General features: G+C 50.2%; 1 protein-coding gene across 2 annotated transcripts in view; it reads right to left on the bottom strand.

The window, feature by feature from the left end:
- The window catches only part of Col15a1 (collagen type XV alpha 1 chain), a 185,439-nt gene that overhangs the window by 44,661 nt on the left and 124,634 nt on the right, over positions 1-16,144 (bottom strand). For both annotated transcript variants that reach the window (XM_026786561.1, XM_013351949.2), the window contains 6 exons: positions 11,420-11,564; positions 7,883-7,992; positions 6,126-6,260; positions 5,031-5,183; positions 3,019-3,342; positions 2,460-2,588 (listed from right to left, as the gene is read on the bottom strand). In XM_026786561.1, coding sequence (XP_026642362.1) covers positions 2,460-2,588; positions 3,019-3,342; positions 5,031-5,183; positions 6,126-6,260; positions 7,883-7,992; positions 11,420-11,564 — 996 coding nt within the window. The remainder of the gene's footprint in view (positions 1-2,459; positions 2,589-3,018; positions 3,343-5,030; positions 5,184-6,125; positions 6,261-7,882; positions 7,993-11,419; positions 11,565-16,144) is intronic.

The following is a 16,144-nucleotide window of genomic DNA, read 5'->3' as shown; positions in this document are numbered from 1 at the left end:
ATATGGCTTTATTTGATCACTGAGAATGTATATCCTGAGCCCCCACTAAGAGGTCCCAGGAGGATCAGGGTTGCAGGTTAGAGCTGGGGCAGGAAGGTCCCTGTCCTGTGGCTATCAGAGGGAGGCACAGTGGTTTGAATGAGAACGTACTCCATAGGCTCATATGTTGAATACTAGCTCTCCAGTTAGTGGAACCATTTAGGAAGGGTTGGGAGGTGTGGCCTCGTTGGAGATGTGTCATTGGAGGTTGGCTTTGGGATTTCAAAAGCCTATACCATGTCCAGACTCGATCTCTCTTGATCCATAAGTTGAGGCTCTTATGTAAGCTGTCACCTTCTTCTCCAGGACCATGCCTGCCTGCCTGCCTGCCTGCCACCATGCTTCTCACCATACTGATAACAGGCTAAACCCCTGAAACTGTTAGCAGGCACCCAGTTAAATTAAATGCCTTCCTTTATAAGTTGCCTTGGTCTTAGAACAGTATATAAGACAGGGGTAGTAGTAGATGTAAGGAGACCCAATCAGGTTGCTACTTTCATCTGATGGAGGAGATTTATGTTCAACCTCTAGCACTATAAACACAAAACAAACACCAGTGTAAAAAAAAACCTACTGTAAAAGTTATCAGTCCCATAGCAAAAGCAACAAAGTACACGAAGAACCTGACAGCACCCACAGTCCCACCACCTCGAAACAACGCTGCTCACGTTTAGGAAGGGCGCTTCCTTCTAGAGTCTATGTTTCCCAACAGTTAAGACCACACAATACACGTGAAGTTATAGCCATCTTCTTTCACTTAGCATGATATGGTAAGCATTTTCTCCAACATTGAGTACAAATAAGAATAATTTTAATAATGTCTAATGTTCCATTATTTGAATAGACTTTAATTAGCTTTTTTGTTGGTTAATTAAATCATACCCAATTCTTCTACTATGGGCAGATATTAAGGCTAACATCCTAGTAAACAAAATCCGTTGTTACTTATCAAGTTATCTCCATTGAGGAGGATTCTTAGAACCAAATTCCTGGTTGCAGTTGTGTGGTGGTTAACTTCTAGTTGTTAATATGCAGTTTTAGGGTCGCTAATATATGTGGACAGAGTTTCCCAGAAGCAGCAAGCACATCCAACTCCTGACCACAACCCCTCCTCCCCACCACCAGGGTGACTGACCCCACCAACCTAATTTCTCAGGACAGAAAACTCAAGGATACAAGGATGGTTTGTCCAGTTTCTCCAAAACACCAAACAAAAAAGGTGGGAGGCAGAGACAAAAAGACCCTTGAGAGATGATTGTTAGGTCCAAAGGAGACTCCAATTCCCCAAACTCCAAAAGGCAGCCCACCTAGACTGTAGGAGGACTTCTGGTGGTTAGATAAAAGCCAGCAGTCCTCGGGAACTTGTGAAGCTGGTTCCCCTCTAACAAAAGGAGCCATTTCCCTTACCTTGCACAGAAGGGACACATGGCTAACTGTGGCTCTTGTTAGCATCTCAAAGGGCTTGCTGTTTCCAGGCTCCCTCAGCATCACATGCACTTGTTACACATTTCAGAGTCCACGCTAGCATCCTGGTCCTTCTCAGCGCCTCCCCTACCCTAAACTCCCTCCAGCTCACGGGCTTCCCTTCCCACACCACAGCTACTCATTCTCCTTATAACCCTGCTATTCTTTATATGTTCTCTCTCTCTCTCTCTCTCTCTCTCTCTCTCTCTCTCTCTCTCTCTATGTTTTTTCTATTCTCTATCTCTGAACCCCTTAGTTCAGGCCACTGGAGTGTTGCATCTGAGGGGTCACACGGCTGAACCTTGAACCATGGCTTTCAGAGTGTCACTCTAGGAACTGACACCCTGAGGTGGGTGGCCTACAGGAGGTTCTCCTTGAGAACCATCTTCATCCTGATGCAGGTTTGCAGTTTGCTCCCTGATTCACACAGGCCTGACTCTGAGTTGCCTGCTTCTCTGAGACAAAGAAAGGGTAACCCCTCAGCTGGTGACCGCACCGTGTGCATAGATGGTTCTGAACATCTTCTCAACCGACTCCCCAACCATCCTGTGCAAACCAGAAGCCTGCCTGAAGAAACCAAAGGATGGCTGACGGTTCGGAGTAGCGGACCACAGACAGCCTCAGACCCTCAGCTGAGAGGCCCCGGCAGGTCCACACACCATTCATGTTCTCTGTCTCTATAGACCCTGCTGAGTTCCACACTCATTGTTTATGTCCTGAGACGTTGCTAACCTTGATGTGATTACAAAGGCAACTGAAGGCCTCGGAAAGGTCCCTCCACATTTATTTCTTGCCTTTTCCTACCCAACCTGCAGTCCCCTAGGGTTCCTCAGGCCAAAAGCCCTCAAATATCGTCTTTACAAACCAAGATGAGAACCGACCCTGAGCTCACGGTGGCCTTTCTCCACACTGAAAGATCTTCCAGCTGAGTCCACGCACCCTGCCCCAACACTCACCGGAGTGATCTGCCTCCCGGGAGTCACTGTGGGTGTGGGGAGCGGAGGCCCACTGGGGAGTATGCTGCCAGACTCCTCCTCTTCAGCGTCCTCTGTGGAGGCCACCAAGTCTTCTCCACCAGCAGGTGCCTGAAAAGGAGGTCAACAGGAGGGGTCATCATGGCCCCAGCCCACAAGGCTGTAGGATTGCGGGTGTCGTGTCTGTGATGGCAATCCAATGTCAAAACACTTACCTACCTACCGGCATCCTCACACCCAGCTCAGTCATGCAAAAAAAAAAAAAAAAAAAAAAAAAAAAAAAAAAAAAACCCTCCTATCTATGGGACCCTGATCTCTAGGAAAGTTCTTAGTCAAAGCTAGGAGGTAGCCGACTGGGATAAAACCCAACACCTGACTCCTTCTGCCACCGTCTTTTGTTTCTGTTCAGTTGGCATTTCCCGAGGTCTCACAACAGAGACAAAGCTGTGTGCGCCTCTGCTGAGGACCTTAAGGGCTCCTGGTTCAGAGTGTTGAGCTTTCTGTCCCCCATGAATCAGAGAGGATGCCAGTTGGGACTTACAGGAGTAAACACTTGCTCAGGAACCACAGTGGGTGTGAGAGTGGCCTGGGTATCTGTAGGACTCCGGCTGGCTTGCTCAAGGGCCACTGTGGGTGTGGGAGCATTCTGGACGTCTGTAGGGATCTCGCTGGCTTGCTCAAGGGCCACTGTGGGTGTGGGGACATTCTGGACGTCTGTAGGGACCTCGCTGGCTTGCTCAAGGGCCGCTGTAGGTGTGAAGGCATCTAGGCTGTCGATGGCAGTCCCGCTGGCTTCCTCTTCCTCAAAAGCACTGAGTGGTACCTTGGACACAGCTGGGGTTAACAATTCTTCACCATTTGGACCCTGAAATAGAACTGACATCAGATTATGCCATAGGATCTCCACACCTCCCATTTTTTTCCTTTTGGGGGCTGTGCACATGCTACAGACAGGAAACCACCGGGACCACCAGATCTCAGCAGCTCCTTTGCAGCCTTCCCTGAGTTCTCCTTCAATGGGGAGCTGTAACTGAGTGTACAGGTCTCTGGGCATCGTCACCCCACCTCTGGAATCCATCTGCGTGTATATCTCTATTCAGTCAGTATCTGGGCTTAGTTCACATCCTCCCAGCTATGGGGAGCTCATCCCCTCTGCAGGCAGCCCCCCTCCCTTTTATCCTGTTCTAAGGGCCGAGCTCCAGCCTCTGTCACACTAGGACTTGTAGAACTGGAGTCCGGTCCCCGGTTTTCTCCTGCTGTGACACATACTTTGTCTTTAAGAAGAAAAGGAAAGGAAAGGAAAGGAAAAGGAGACATTTAGGTCTTTGAAATCATCTGTGTGACAGTCAAGTGACCTGGAGAATTCTGTATCTTTCCTGTGTGGATACGAGAACAGACCACAAGGCTGCCTGCACAGTTTGCTACAGACAGGAAAGAGAGCGCGGTGAGGGGCTTGGAGGTAGGTTGTTGACTTTGGTGGGCCCTGCTGCCTTCATGCTTTTGCTCAGCAGATTTGTCCAGCACCTACCACTTGGAAGGAGCAAAGCAGATTTGGGAAGCAGGGGCTGCTAAGCCCTGTCTCCACCAGGCTCCTGATCTGCTAGGGAGCCAGGCATGACCTAGGGGAAGAGGAGGCTCTCTGCAGAGAGGAGGGGTGTGGGAAGACCGCAGGGCAGGAAAAAACTCAGAAAATCTTGAGGTAGGAAGCTGGGGCTCAGCTGAGGAACACAGAAGCCCCAGGTGCAGCCAAGAAGGCCAGTGACCAGACCCTTGCTTGGCTTCTCAAGGGAGCTAGGTCAGTAGGTCAAGGTTAGCAAACCATCCCAGAGGGGGAGCAGCCAGGCAGGTTTTGCGAGAGAGGCTCCAGGGGGTGTGAGCAAGACCTGGCTGGGAAGGGAGGCTGCTCAGGACCTATGCTGCTGAATGGCAGATTTAGGTTGAAATGCAACAGGACCTCATTCTCATGGGATATGGGACAGAGGAAGAGGGAAGGTCATTCTACTTGAGGCTGCTGGGAAGGGACTGTCCTATTCACATGGGGTGGGAACACAGGCCATGGGGTTTGAATCTGATGTGTAAAGGACTTTCATGGGCTATCCCAGGGACAGGGTCAGTCAGTGTCCAGCTGGGGCGTGTGTGTCCAGCCTTCTCTATACTGCAGGCAGCTTGACCTTTCCCTCTACCCTGTCTGGCCTGCCTGTCTGTACCCTGCCTCCCTTCTCCTGACAGCCCACAACAACACCAGAACCTCTTTTCCTCACACACAGGCCACGCCTTCCATCCCTGGTCCCTGGCCCCTGCTGGTGGGGACAAGAGAATCTGCACACAGCCCCAAGACTCCTCCCTACTCCTCTGACCACACAGGGCATCCCCATCTCCCTTCAGGCCCTGCTGGACCACACGGTCTGAGCTATATAAGCAGCAGTCCTGGCCGACAAGTCCCACCTCTGAATGAGCATTGGTCAGAGGTGCTCGCACACACCCCAGGCCAGGGCATCTGGGCTTCCTGAGTGTAAGGCTGAGAGGGCTATTCTAACTCATCACACTACTTACCAGAGTGACCTCTCCTCTTGGTTTCTGGGTAAACATGGACAGAGTTGGCCCTGAAGTAGGCATGGTGCCAGCCTCTGCCTCCCCAGCACTGCTGGTGGGCACTTCACCATCCCCTGATGCTGCTGATGCTAGATTTTCCTCATTCTCTGGATCCTGAATGGAAAGACATCCCAAAGGTCCAGGTTAGTAGACCACCAGTTTGGTCCATGTCCGTGGCTTTAGGGGATAGACAGTCAAAGCCCCTCGTGTACCTGTGTCCTGTCCCTCCCTCACCTTCAAAGCACAGGCACAGCTAAGACCTGTCCTTTGTTTTCACTGGTCTACACCTGCCAATCACCTGACTGCTTCTTGCCTCCTGCTCCCCTACATCAGTAACTCCCACATTTAGTGGCCCTCACCACTGTCGCTCAGAATCACTCGCTGGAGCTTTTGAAAAGCTCTGACAGGTTCATGGCCATCCCTGCTCATCTGGACCTGGATCCAGCCTGCCAGCTTCTTCTATCCTTTCTCCACCTGGAAGCCAGGGTGATCTTTCTAGAATCTGAATCCTACGAAGATCGGTTCACCCTCTCCTATGCTTCAGTGGCCGCCGCTTCACTGGATGCTGCCATGCTACCCAGCAGAAGCCGCCATGCTCCCGACCTCTCCAGCTTACAGCTGACACCAGGGTCCCCTGCTGACCCCATGATACCCCGTACTTCTTCACTTCCTGTGTTGTCTCTGGGCCCCACCTGTAACATCTATCTATCCCATCTGCTTGGCTACTTTTCTCAAACCCCCAGGCTCACCTTCTACCTCTCTGACCTGCAAGATTACTCCCAGAGTATTTTGGGAGTCCTTTGTCCCCTGACCACTGTGTCTTGGGAACACAGCCTATCCTAATGACCATCAGCTCTGGCAAGCAGAACCAGGGCCTGGTGTGGCAAGGCTCTCTGCAAACCTTTCCCATGAATACCCCTGCAGCCAGTTGCTCTTGCCCACCTGGACTCTGCATAGTGCAGCCCCTGCATGCATTTTCAAACAAGAGGCTAGGAACTGCTTCTACCAGGGATAGCCCCTAACAGGAGAACTGAAATCTGTGTCTAAGTTACTCACCAAAGTAGCCACTTCCCTGGAGTTCTGGGTGGTCATGGCCAGGTTGGGGTTCCCAGTAGGTACACTGCTAATCTCTGCTTCCAGGGTAGTGGTGACAGGCACCTTGGCCTCCCCGGCTATTGTTGCTGATAACACCTAGAAACAAGAGCCCAGTGAGAGACCCTGCAACAAGTCCCTTATCTCTGATCAACAAGCGTATGGCTGGAGAGAAGGGAGTATCTGGATCACTACATGCCCCCTGGCATCTGACATCCCAGCAGCTTCCTGACTGTAGGCACCTCCATATTTGTGACTTCAACCCAGTCTTAGACCAGTTCCAGGCTTGCAAAAGCCAGGAGATAAGAAACATCTCTGAGGCACAGATGTCTTGCATTTCATGCTAACATCTGTTAGCAGACCCTGTGGCCATAGGCAGTTGCCTCCTGAGTCAGCTAGCTGCAGCTCTGTGCCTTGGGGTCTAGATATACAGATCTCCTGTGATCACTCCTGTGATCACCCCTGTACACCCATCTGGACAGAAGGACAATGACATTCTCTCCATGGTGCTTCAGCCACAGGCGGGCAGCACTCTGCCCTCCTCAGCCCACTGCAGCCCTAACATGCCTTTCTCTCTTGGTTTATAGAATAGTTTCCTCTGAGCAATAAAAAGATTGCTTTAAGTCCCACAATGAATGGGGAAATAGAGCAGCTGTGACTGCAGCTGTCACAGAAATAGACAAACTTTCCTGAAATGACAGTGCACACCTTTAACCCTAACACTCGGGAGGCAGAAGTAGGCAGATTTCTCTAAGTCTGAAGCCAGCTTGGTCCATTTAGTGAGCTTTAGACCAGCCAGAGTTACGAGATCAGATCCTGTTTCAAAACAAAGGGGTGGGGAGGGCATGTTTATTTTTGTTTTCTAAGGTTTCGTGTGTGTGTGTGTGTGTGTGTGTGTGTATGTGTCAGTGTGTGTGTGACAGTATGTGTGTGAGTGTGTATGTATGTGTGGCAGTATGTGTGAGTGTGTATGTATGTGTGAGTGTGTGTGTATGTGTGTGAGTGTGTGTATGTGTGTGTGTATGTGTGTGTGTATGTGTGTGTGTATGTGTGTGGTGGGGTGGGTATGGATGCACACGTGCATATGGGTGCATTCACACATGCATGAATCTGTGGAGACCATATTTGTTGTCTTCCCCCACGGCTCTCCACTTTGTTTTTGAGACAGGGTATCTCACTACATCTGGAACTTGCCACTTCATCTAGGCTGGATGACTACTGAGCCCCTAGGATCCTCGTATCTGTCCCCCTGCCATCCATACTGGGGTTACAGGTATTCATCACTGCACCTAGCTTTTACATGGGTGTGCTAGGGGCTTCACACTTGGCTCTTCACATTTGCACACAAACGCTGGAGTTGAGAAGCTGTGGCCCTATCAAGTCAAATATTTCTCAAACTGGCTTTGTAGATTTGAAAGACACTTGCTAAGAACAGTGTGGACATGGCCACAGTTAATAATGTTCTGAGGAGACTGTGTCATCTTAAGGGTCCAGTGCCAGGGGGTCACCATGGTGAGGATCCAGGATTCATCACCAAGCATGGGTGAAAGCAAGCTGGGGTTGATTCTCCTCCACCTATGCTGGTGTGCCCTTGAAGCTTGGCCACTGTGCTTCCTCTATACCCTGGAGACATTGGTCCTGATGACATTCAGCATCATCAAATTGAAATAAGCAAACGAGTCTCCTATTAGGCCATCATATCAAACTTACCACTCACTCACCTGACCATCGGTGACATTCAGCAGGGCCCCATCCCCTGAACCACCATCAGTACTGGGGTCACTATCCACAGCATGGATCTCCAGGGTGTCATTCAGAATCTCACCAGACCCTACAGGAACCAAAAATTGTGATATCAACAACTACATTTTGCAGTCATGGAAGAGAATGAGGCCACGGTTTTCTTAGTAACTTGGGGAGGTGTCCATGATCCCATTATACAGTGTCAAGAGGGAAGAGCCAGCCTAGAGAACAGGGAAAGACCCTAGGATCTGGTGGCATTATGGATTCTGGCACTGCCTGCTGTATGGAATCCTGCTTTGCCCCTTCCCAGAATAGGACTCAGGGCAAATGCTTAACTTGTGCCTCAAGTTCCTTCATCCACAAGTGGAGATCACAATTCCTACCTCATTGAGTAGAAATTATTATGAGGATTATGCATCATTCAATCTAGCTGATGTGGGAAAAATACTGGGGACAGCACCTGGCACATAGCAAGCTACTCACAAACATTTGTTATCATTGGAGCTCTGTAGTCAATGAACAGAAAAAAAGGACTACATATGAGTATCCCTCTGTATGCTGGGAATACCATTGGTTAATAAAGAAACTGGCTTGACCTGATAGGATAGAACAGAGCAAGGCAGAGAAAACTAAGCTGAATGCTGGGAGAAAGGAGGCAGAGCCAAGGAGAAGCCATGTAGCACCATCAGAGACAGATGCTGGGAACTTTACTGGGTAAGCCACAGCCATGTGGCATACACAGATTACTAGAAATTGGCTAAATTAAGTTATAAGTGTTTGGCCAATAAGAAGCTAGAGCTAATGGGCCAAGCAGTGTTTTAAATAATACAGTTTCTGTGTGATTATTTTCGGTCTGAGCTACCAGGCAGCTGAGAACAAACAAGTCACTCCTTACAACAAGTACATATGAGATTATTCTATTAGATATTTACATTATGCAGTCATTATTACCTAGCATACGTATTATTTGTGTAGGCATCTGCGTATTTATGTATACACAGCTAAATCACAGCGCTGAACTTAGGCTTCTTCAAGATTATAGGAGCGGAAAGAGAAGGGGAGATTATTATTTTCTGTTGTCTGCTATTTCTACAACTCTACATTGACTGACATGTTACCACATGCACACCTGTGGGGAGGGCGTCAAAAGACAAATCAAATTCTAAAGCAAAGAAGAGATCGCATTAAAATGAATGCATGCCCGTTATCCTGCGAGCCAAGCTGTCTCTCTAGGAAGACCAGAATTTCACATTCTCAGCCTCCTCCATAACACCCTGCGGCAGGTATTTTGTTCTAATCACAACTTTAAGATAATAATAATAATAATTAATTATTGGTAGTATTTTTAGCAGTGTTGAAGACTGAGCCTAGGATCTTACACCGGCTACAAAGTACCCTCTCAATGGGCTGTGTCCTCATCTCTCTCATGCAAGCTCAACAAGTCCTCCGTTACAGAAATGTATCCCCAGCCCTTTTTACATCTTTATTTTGAGAAAGGATCTCACTAAGTTGACCAGGCCGACCTTGAACTTGTTCTGCAGTGTAAGCTGGTCTTGGACGTGTGTATTCCTGTTGCAATCTTCTAATTGGTTGGAATTACAGGCTTGTGATACCAGGTCTCACATTATTAGCCCCGTTCAGCAGACAAGTGAAGTCACTGTGAGAGCAGTGGCTACAAAGGGCTTGTAAGTCAGGCAGGCTTGTCTCTAGACCCGAGTTTCTCCATGCATGTAGCAGTCACATATGCCCTAATTTCTCCAGCTCATCCTGTGTGACCTCAGGTGGGATCCACCAAACTCCAGGAGTGGTCTGTCTGACATTGGCCCGTGCCTGAGTCCTCCCTGCTCTGACCACCAGGGGGTGCTGTGCAAGCAGCTACTGGCCCCCAGGGTCACCCTGGAGAGAGATGGGGCACGGTGCTGTCAGAAAGCATGCAATACACATGCTTCCAATAATGGAGAGCTTTTCCCATGCAGAACTGCACTTAGGGCACTGGCTACCTTCTCGCCATCATCTGAAATGTCTATTCATCAAGAAAAGGAACCCTTGAACAAGTTCTAGGGTTTCCCTTTGGCCTTCTGTCGGCTAGCTGAGAAGTAGAGCTATTTCTGGTACAGGTGGGAGGCTCGGCCTCCACTCGGCTCTTGCCTCCTTAGACTGGAAGAACCCCTTGCCCTACGCAAAGGCCCCAATCCACCCACCAGTATCCACAATTGATAATGCTTCTCTATCGCCAGGGACAGAGAAAATACAGGGCGCCCCACCCTCTCCCTCATCAGGCGGCAAGGACGGTCTCAGTCCCCAAGGAGGGTTAAGAAGGCTTGCAATGTCAGCCATGCCCCAGGCCCACAGCAAATAGACAGCCAAGTAGGGTGTCTTCAAAGCTCTGTCAAGCTCCTCCTACTCCCCCTCCCCGGCTTCCCTCTGCCACGTTACCACAACTCCGTATTTCCATTGTAACTCTATTAAATTATTTATAATTTTCCAGTCTAGTATTCTCTACATCTTGTCCGCAGACGCCCCAAGCTCTGTTGTTAAAATAACTCATCAGCCGATGGCAGAAGCGAAGAGAACAAGGGTGACTATTACTGTAAACGACATTGGAGACGCAGAAATTTTAACAGGATCAAAACCACCTGTCGTCCTACCACACGCTGTATTTCCCACACATACGAACGGCGTGTATTCAAAGCGGTGGCCGAGGCAGGTTTGAAATCTGCTCCTACGGTGAAGACTGCATTAGCATGGCATAACCCGTTAGGTCCTCCCGTCACGTGGATGAATGACATCAAGTTGGCTCAACCCATCCTTACTATGGGTGCTTTGGGTGAACATCGCTTCTGGAGAGTACCTTACCCCTACATCTCAGAGCTCTGGCCTTGGCTGAAGCAAAGGTCACCACCTCTGGGAAGTGGTATTCTTGGGCCTGGGGTGCGTGTCAGTCTGCTGCTCGGGGGAGCCACACTCTCTTTAGGCTTCCGTTGGCCTGCTGGGTGACCATGCCAGTCTCTGGTCATCAGGTAGCTGACCCCTGAGACCCAGAGAGCTTGTAGCCAAAGTCAAGTGAAGATTCTGAGATGAGGCTATGAGCTTATAGGCATGCTGCTTGCCCCCTTTGCAAGGGCTGGCTCTTCCCACCTGTAAAACTGCAGCTAGCCATATTGACTAGAAGGCACGCCAGTGGGACTGGAGAGGTATGGAAAGGTATGGCCACAGACTAGGTACTCAATTAGCAGTAATGATTATTATAAACTTTCCTGTCAGGAGAACAGAGGTGGAATCTGAACGGCCCAGACATTGGAGAGCAAGTGCTAACTCTGCCTCTCTTGGATCGCGTGGTCTCGGCTAGGTGACCCACTTTCTCTGTGGCTCGGTTCCCCTGTCCTGTGTTTAAGGGGTGTGAGTGTCATTCTTCCCTTGAGGGGTGAAGAGATGGTGAGGGGAGCCCTGTATGTTACACACATGGTAATCACTCCGTGGTAGACCACCGCTCTCATGCGTGTGTCAGGACTTGCCTTGCTCGGGGCTGCTATGCCCAATGATGCTCAAGTTGGTTTCTGGGGTTCCCTCTGGCACAGGTTCACCAGAAAGCTCCGGGTCCTCAGCAGGAGAGGATGAAGTAGGAGGTATGCTTATGGGATTGGCGTGTGCTTCTTTAGGCTGAAGAGAGAAAAATGAAATTTACTTTAAAAAGAATCTTTTAAGTAAAAAGGGATTTACCTAACAGTGAAGCACTAAAAAAAATATAGAAACTGATTTATCCTCAGAATCCTGAATAATCCCGAATGCCTATGCTGGCTGTGTCTCTGGGAAGCATCACACCTCCCAGGCCTGAAAGAGGTACACGCTGAATGTAATCCCATCTCCACTCACTGTCCAGGGAGATATTGTTGATCTCAGACTAAGGTCTCTAAGCTCAGAGACCACACTCCTGTGATGCCTGAGTCCCAGAGAGCACAGAGCAGATGTTGGGTTCAGGAATGTGTGGGCCGCTGTGTCAATGAGTCGGGCTGCACGGGTAACACCCTGTAAATCCAGCCCGGAGCAGCAGAGAGGACGAGGCTCTGACAGCCAGGCGAGGTCTTAACCAGCCTTACCAGCTGGGGAGGGGGGTGGATACAAAACCCAACACCTGGAAATAAAGGAGATTGGAAATCCAGACAAGGAAACTCAACACTGGTCCTAAATGCCCTGGAGGCTGAGGGCTGTTAGTTGAGACCCAGGGTTGTCAGCATTTGGTCTCTTCTTTTTCTAAGCTCGGGATTGCTGAGGAGAATGGAGGGTTGAGTGGAACCACCTAGTGTTGAACTTGACTGCGGAAAAGGATCACATCTCTGATTTGCTTTTTTTTTTTTTTTTTTTTTTTTTTTTTTTTTTTGGTTTTTCGAGACAGGGTTTCTCTGTGGCTTTGGAGCCTGTCCTGGAACTCGCTCTGTAGACCAGGCTGGTCTCGAACTCACAGAGATCCGCCTGCCTCTGCCTCCCGAGTGCTGGGATTAAAGGCGTGCGCCACCAACGCCCGGCACATCTCTGATTTGTTACAACGCTACGGTTTCAGGACTTGTTTGTTACTGCAGCACTCTGAGTGCATCCTAGCAAGAACAGGCTCCTTTCTTAACGTTAGACTCTACTGTGCAAACAGTGGATCTTCGGTCCATCATAACCGGGAGGACTGTCAGGAGCCCTGTGACTTCAGAGTTTGTGATGCAGACCTTACAGTCAGACTTGGGTCAAATGCCTGCTTTGTATTTAGTTGACTGACCTATTTTGGATAAATCATACAGCCTCACTGGGCCTAAGTTTTCTCCTCTATGCAATGCAGCAATAAGAGATGCTCTACAGAGGATGGAGAGATGGCTCAGTGGTTAAGAGCACTGGCTGCTCTTCCAGAGGACCCAGGTTCAATTCCCAGCACCCATTTGGATGTAGGCACAAGGACGATACTGAGGGTGCAAGTGGCCGGAAGAGTCCAGACTAGAAATGCTGAGGTCCAGCCCAGGAGGTCTGGGTGGGACGCTGAAAAAGCCCAAAGGGCAGGAGCTAGACAGGGGTGCTGAAACAGTGGGAATCCCCAAGGCAAAGCAGCAAAACCCAGCTAGGATTGACCCATCCTGGGATAGACACCTTCTTCCCCCGTGAGGGGTCCAGGAAGAAGCTGTTTCCCATGGGTCCCTGATGGAGCTAGGAAAGCCCATGGGAGCCCCAAATGTAGCCTCCAGGGGAGCCAACAGCTGGAAGCAAGAGTACTTTGTAAGGCACGTGGGCCTGGGGACCGATACCTGGAGTGGCTGGGCAAACAAGAGGACACGCCTGAAATGGGCTCAAAGAGATCTTAGGTGAGTCCTTTCCGCCAAAAGCTAACAGTGAATCGTATCCCGGCAGCCATAGCAACCTGGGCCCTGCTCTGGGGAAAGCTGAGACTCCCAGGAGCTGCTGGGGAGAGAGTAAAGTATCTCATCTTGAGCACATAACTGATGGCTTCAGAGGTGACATGGACAAGGAACCAAGTGTGGGCTGTGACAATGTAGAGATATTTAAAGACTTTAGTCCATTTTCAGGGTATTAGGGAGGTGTTTTGTTTAGTTTTGTCTTTTTGACAACCCTCATGGTCACAATGCGATGTCCTCATTCCGCAGACAGGTTTCTATGAACCTACTGAGTGCCAGGTTGGGAACTAAACCCTGGGGCTTGAGAAAGGAATAAAGAATACATGGTCCCTAGAGCTCAGAGGGGCACAGACCGGACCTCAGCAGCCTATTTCATGGGACACAGAACAGCAGAAGCAAGGGCCAAGCTGGGAGGGAGCATGGCAGGAGAGGCCTCACTGGGAGGATTTGGCCTGGATCCTGAGGTGGGTAGGAATTTGCCAGAAGGAAGGAAGAGTGGGGGTGGAGTGGGGGGTTCCAGGCAAACAGAACTGCATGGGGCTGTTGGGAGGAAGTCCCAGATGGTATGTCTGGGAAGCCAAGAGCCCTTAGGTGTGGCTGGAAGGAGGCCTGGCTGGGCCTGGGAATCACCCGCCCGTAGAGCTCTCTGCCAATGTGCGTTCTTGTTCTTCGTTCCAGACATGCTGAACATCCAGGGAAGCCGCCCAGGAGGCTCCTTATTAAAGGCCTCTGTCAGTCCCGCACAGCTGGGCACAGGGGACTCACTGGCACAGCCATGTCAATCCTAACTCAGTCAGAGATGAGGTTTCCATAAATGCCAAGGTAGGTGAGCAGCAGCAGACATGGCCGGAGAGACAGGCACAGAACAGCAAAGACACTGACCCTAAACGGGAAGTGGGAAGAGGGAGGCCTCTAGCTCAGTTACTTTGCCCATTCGGCTCCATGTCCTGAAGAGTGGCAAGCTATAAAGGCCGAGCATGGGGAAGTGGGATTCTGACTAAGAAAGAAGCCAGACAGAAAAAGGAAGGACTGTCTGGGACCAGGGAGTGGTGGGAATTCCCTGTGCTAGAAGGGTAACTCTCAGAAAAGCCTCAGGGTGGAGTGACTGAGAACACTCTGGATCCACAACCAACATCTGGTTCTGGCACCTTCTGGCTGGGTGGCCTCAACAACACGGTTGTTCCAGGCATGCTCCTACAGAATAGACCTCAGGAGCCCTGTCTGAAATACCACTGATGGCCGAGCAGCAGAGTCTCGAGAGTGAGCCAGCCACCTGTGTAGGTAGTGGGACACCTGCAGAAGGACACAAGAACTCTAAAGATGGCATCTTGCATGTGAGTGTTGGGGCCATCAAGGCTGGGCCTAGGGGAATCCTCTTAGAGCAAAAGGCAGCCACGGGGGATTGGCATAACAAGACACCAGAAGAAGCAGGAAGGGGTCCCAAAGGAACGGGGAATTCACAGTGTGCTGCTTTCCATCTGGCCCGGAGCTCCCTGGCCTCTTGGAATACTCGCCAGCCAGTTGGCACCACCAGCTTTTACCCATCACTGCTGTGTGCCAAGGACTACTTGTATGTTTGGACCAGGCGGTTTGTCCACCTGTCATACTAACCCATGAAGTAGGCATGTTCCATGCTAGCTGTCTTGGAAAGGGTAGGTCTCTTGCTGAAAGCCAGTAGGCAGGGACACCAAGACTAAGACCTATTCTGGGTAGGAATGGACGTAAAGCTCTTCTCCCAAGTGCCTAAGAACTTGGAAAGGAAAAAAATGAGCTGCCCCAGAGACTCCAAGGGCACCCTACCACCAGACACTTTTCTTTATCACTTCTCCGGGTCCTCAGAGATCCATTACACCCTCTCTGGGCTGATGTTGGCCATCAGTCCCGGTACCTGACGTCATGGTGTGGTAGCTAGTCTCATGTCAACTTGACACACAAACTAGAGTTGTTTCAAAGGAGGGAAACCCGATTGACAAGATGCCTCCGTAAGATCCAGCTGTAGGGCATTTTCTTAGTTAGTGATTGATGGAGGAGGGGCCAGCCCATTGTGGGTGGTACCATTCCGAGGTTGGCGGTCCTGGCTTCTATAAGAAAGACTAAGGAAGGCATGAGGTGTAAGCCAGTAAGCAGCACCCCTCCATGGCTTCTGCATCAGGTCCTGCTTCCAGGTTCCTGCCATTTGTGTTCCTGTCCCGACTTCCTTCGATGATGAACAGCTATATGGAAGTGTAAACCAAATAAACCCTTTCCTCCCCAACTTGCTTTTTGGTCATGGTGTTTCTTTGCAGCAAAAAGAAACTCTAACTAAGACACACGAGAAGAGGCTCAGGAGGTTTGAATCCTGGCTCTGTTACTGTCTGACCCTGAAGATCTGCTCCTCCCCCTGGCACCCATTTCTACATCGGCACAGTGAAAACTGCCACCTTCCTTGAAGGGGTTTGAAGGGAGAAGTGACATCGTATTCGCAGAAGCACTAACCCTCTTCCTCTTCTGCTTCCCCCTCTACTCCCAAGTTGCCTGTCTCCACCCGTCCCTCCGAAACTGTTGTTCCAGTCTTACCTTTAAGACCCTCCCCGGGGACTGCCACGGGCCATTAGTACCTCTATCTGAGTCATTCTACCTCTACATTATGGGCCTGTAGGTACAGCACGAAGCAGCATTGTGCTCAGAGTGCTGAGCGTGTGGCCCATTGACCTGTGCCCAGGACATGCCCATGGGTGGCTAGGCCTAATAGGCACACAAGACTCCCGCACTGCCTGAGCAGTACATGGACTCCTTGACATCCTTATCTCAGCCAAGATTGGCCCAGGTTTTGGGGACACACTTCCACACTCCCACCCAGACCAGACACCCAGT

This window comes from Microtus ochrogaster, linkage group LG5 (assembly GCF_000317375.1).
Source record: "Microtus ochrogaster isolate Prairie Vole_2 linkage group LG5, MicOch1.0, whole genome shotgun sequence".
NCBI lineage: Eukaryota > Metazoa > Chordata > Mammalia > Rodentia > Cricetidae > Microtus > Microtus ochrogaster.
This window is presented reverse-complemented; position numbering and strand designations above follow the sequence as displayed.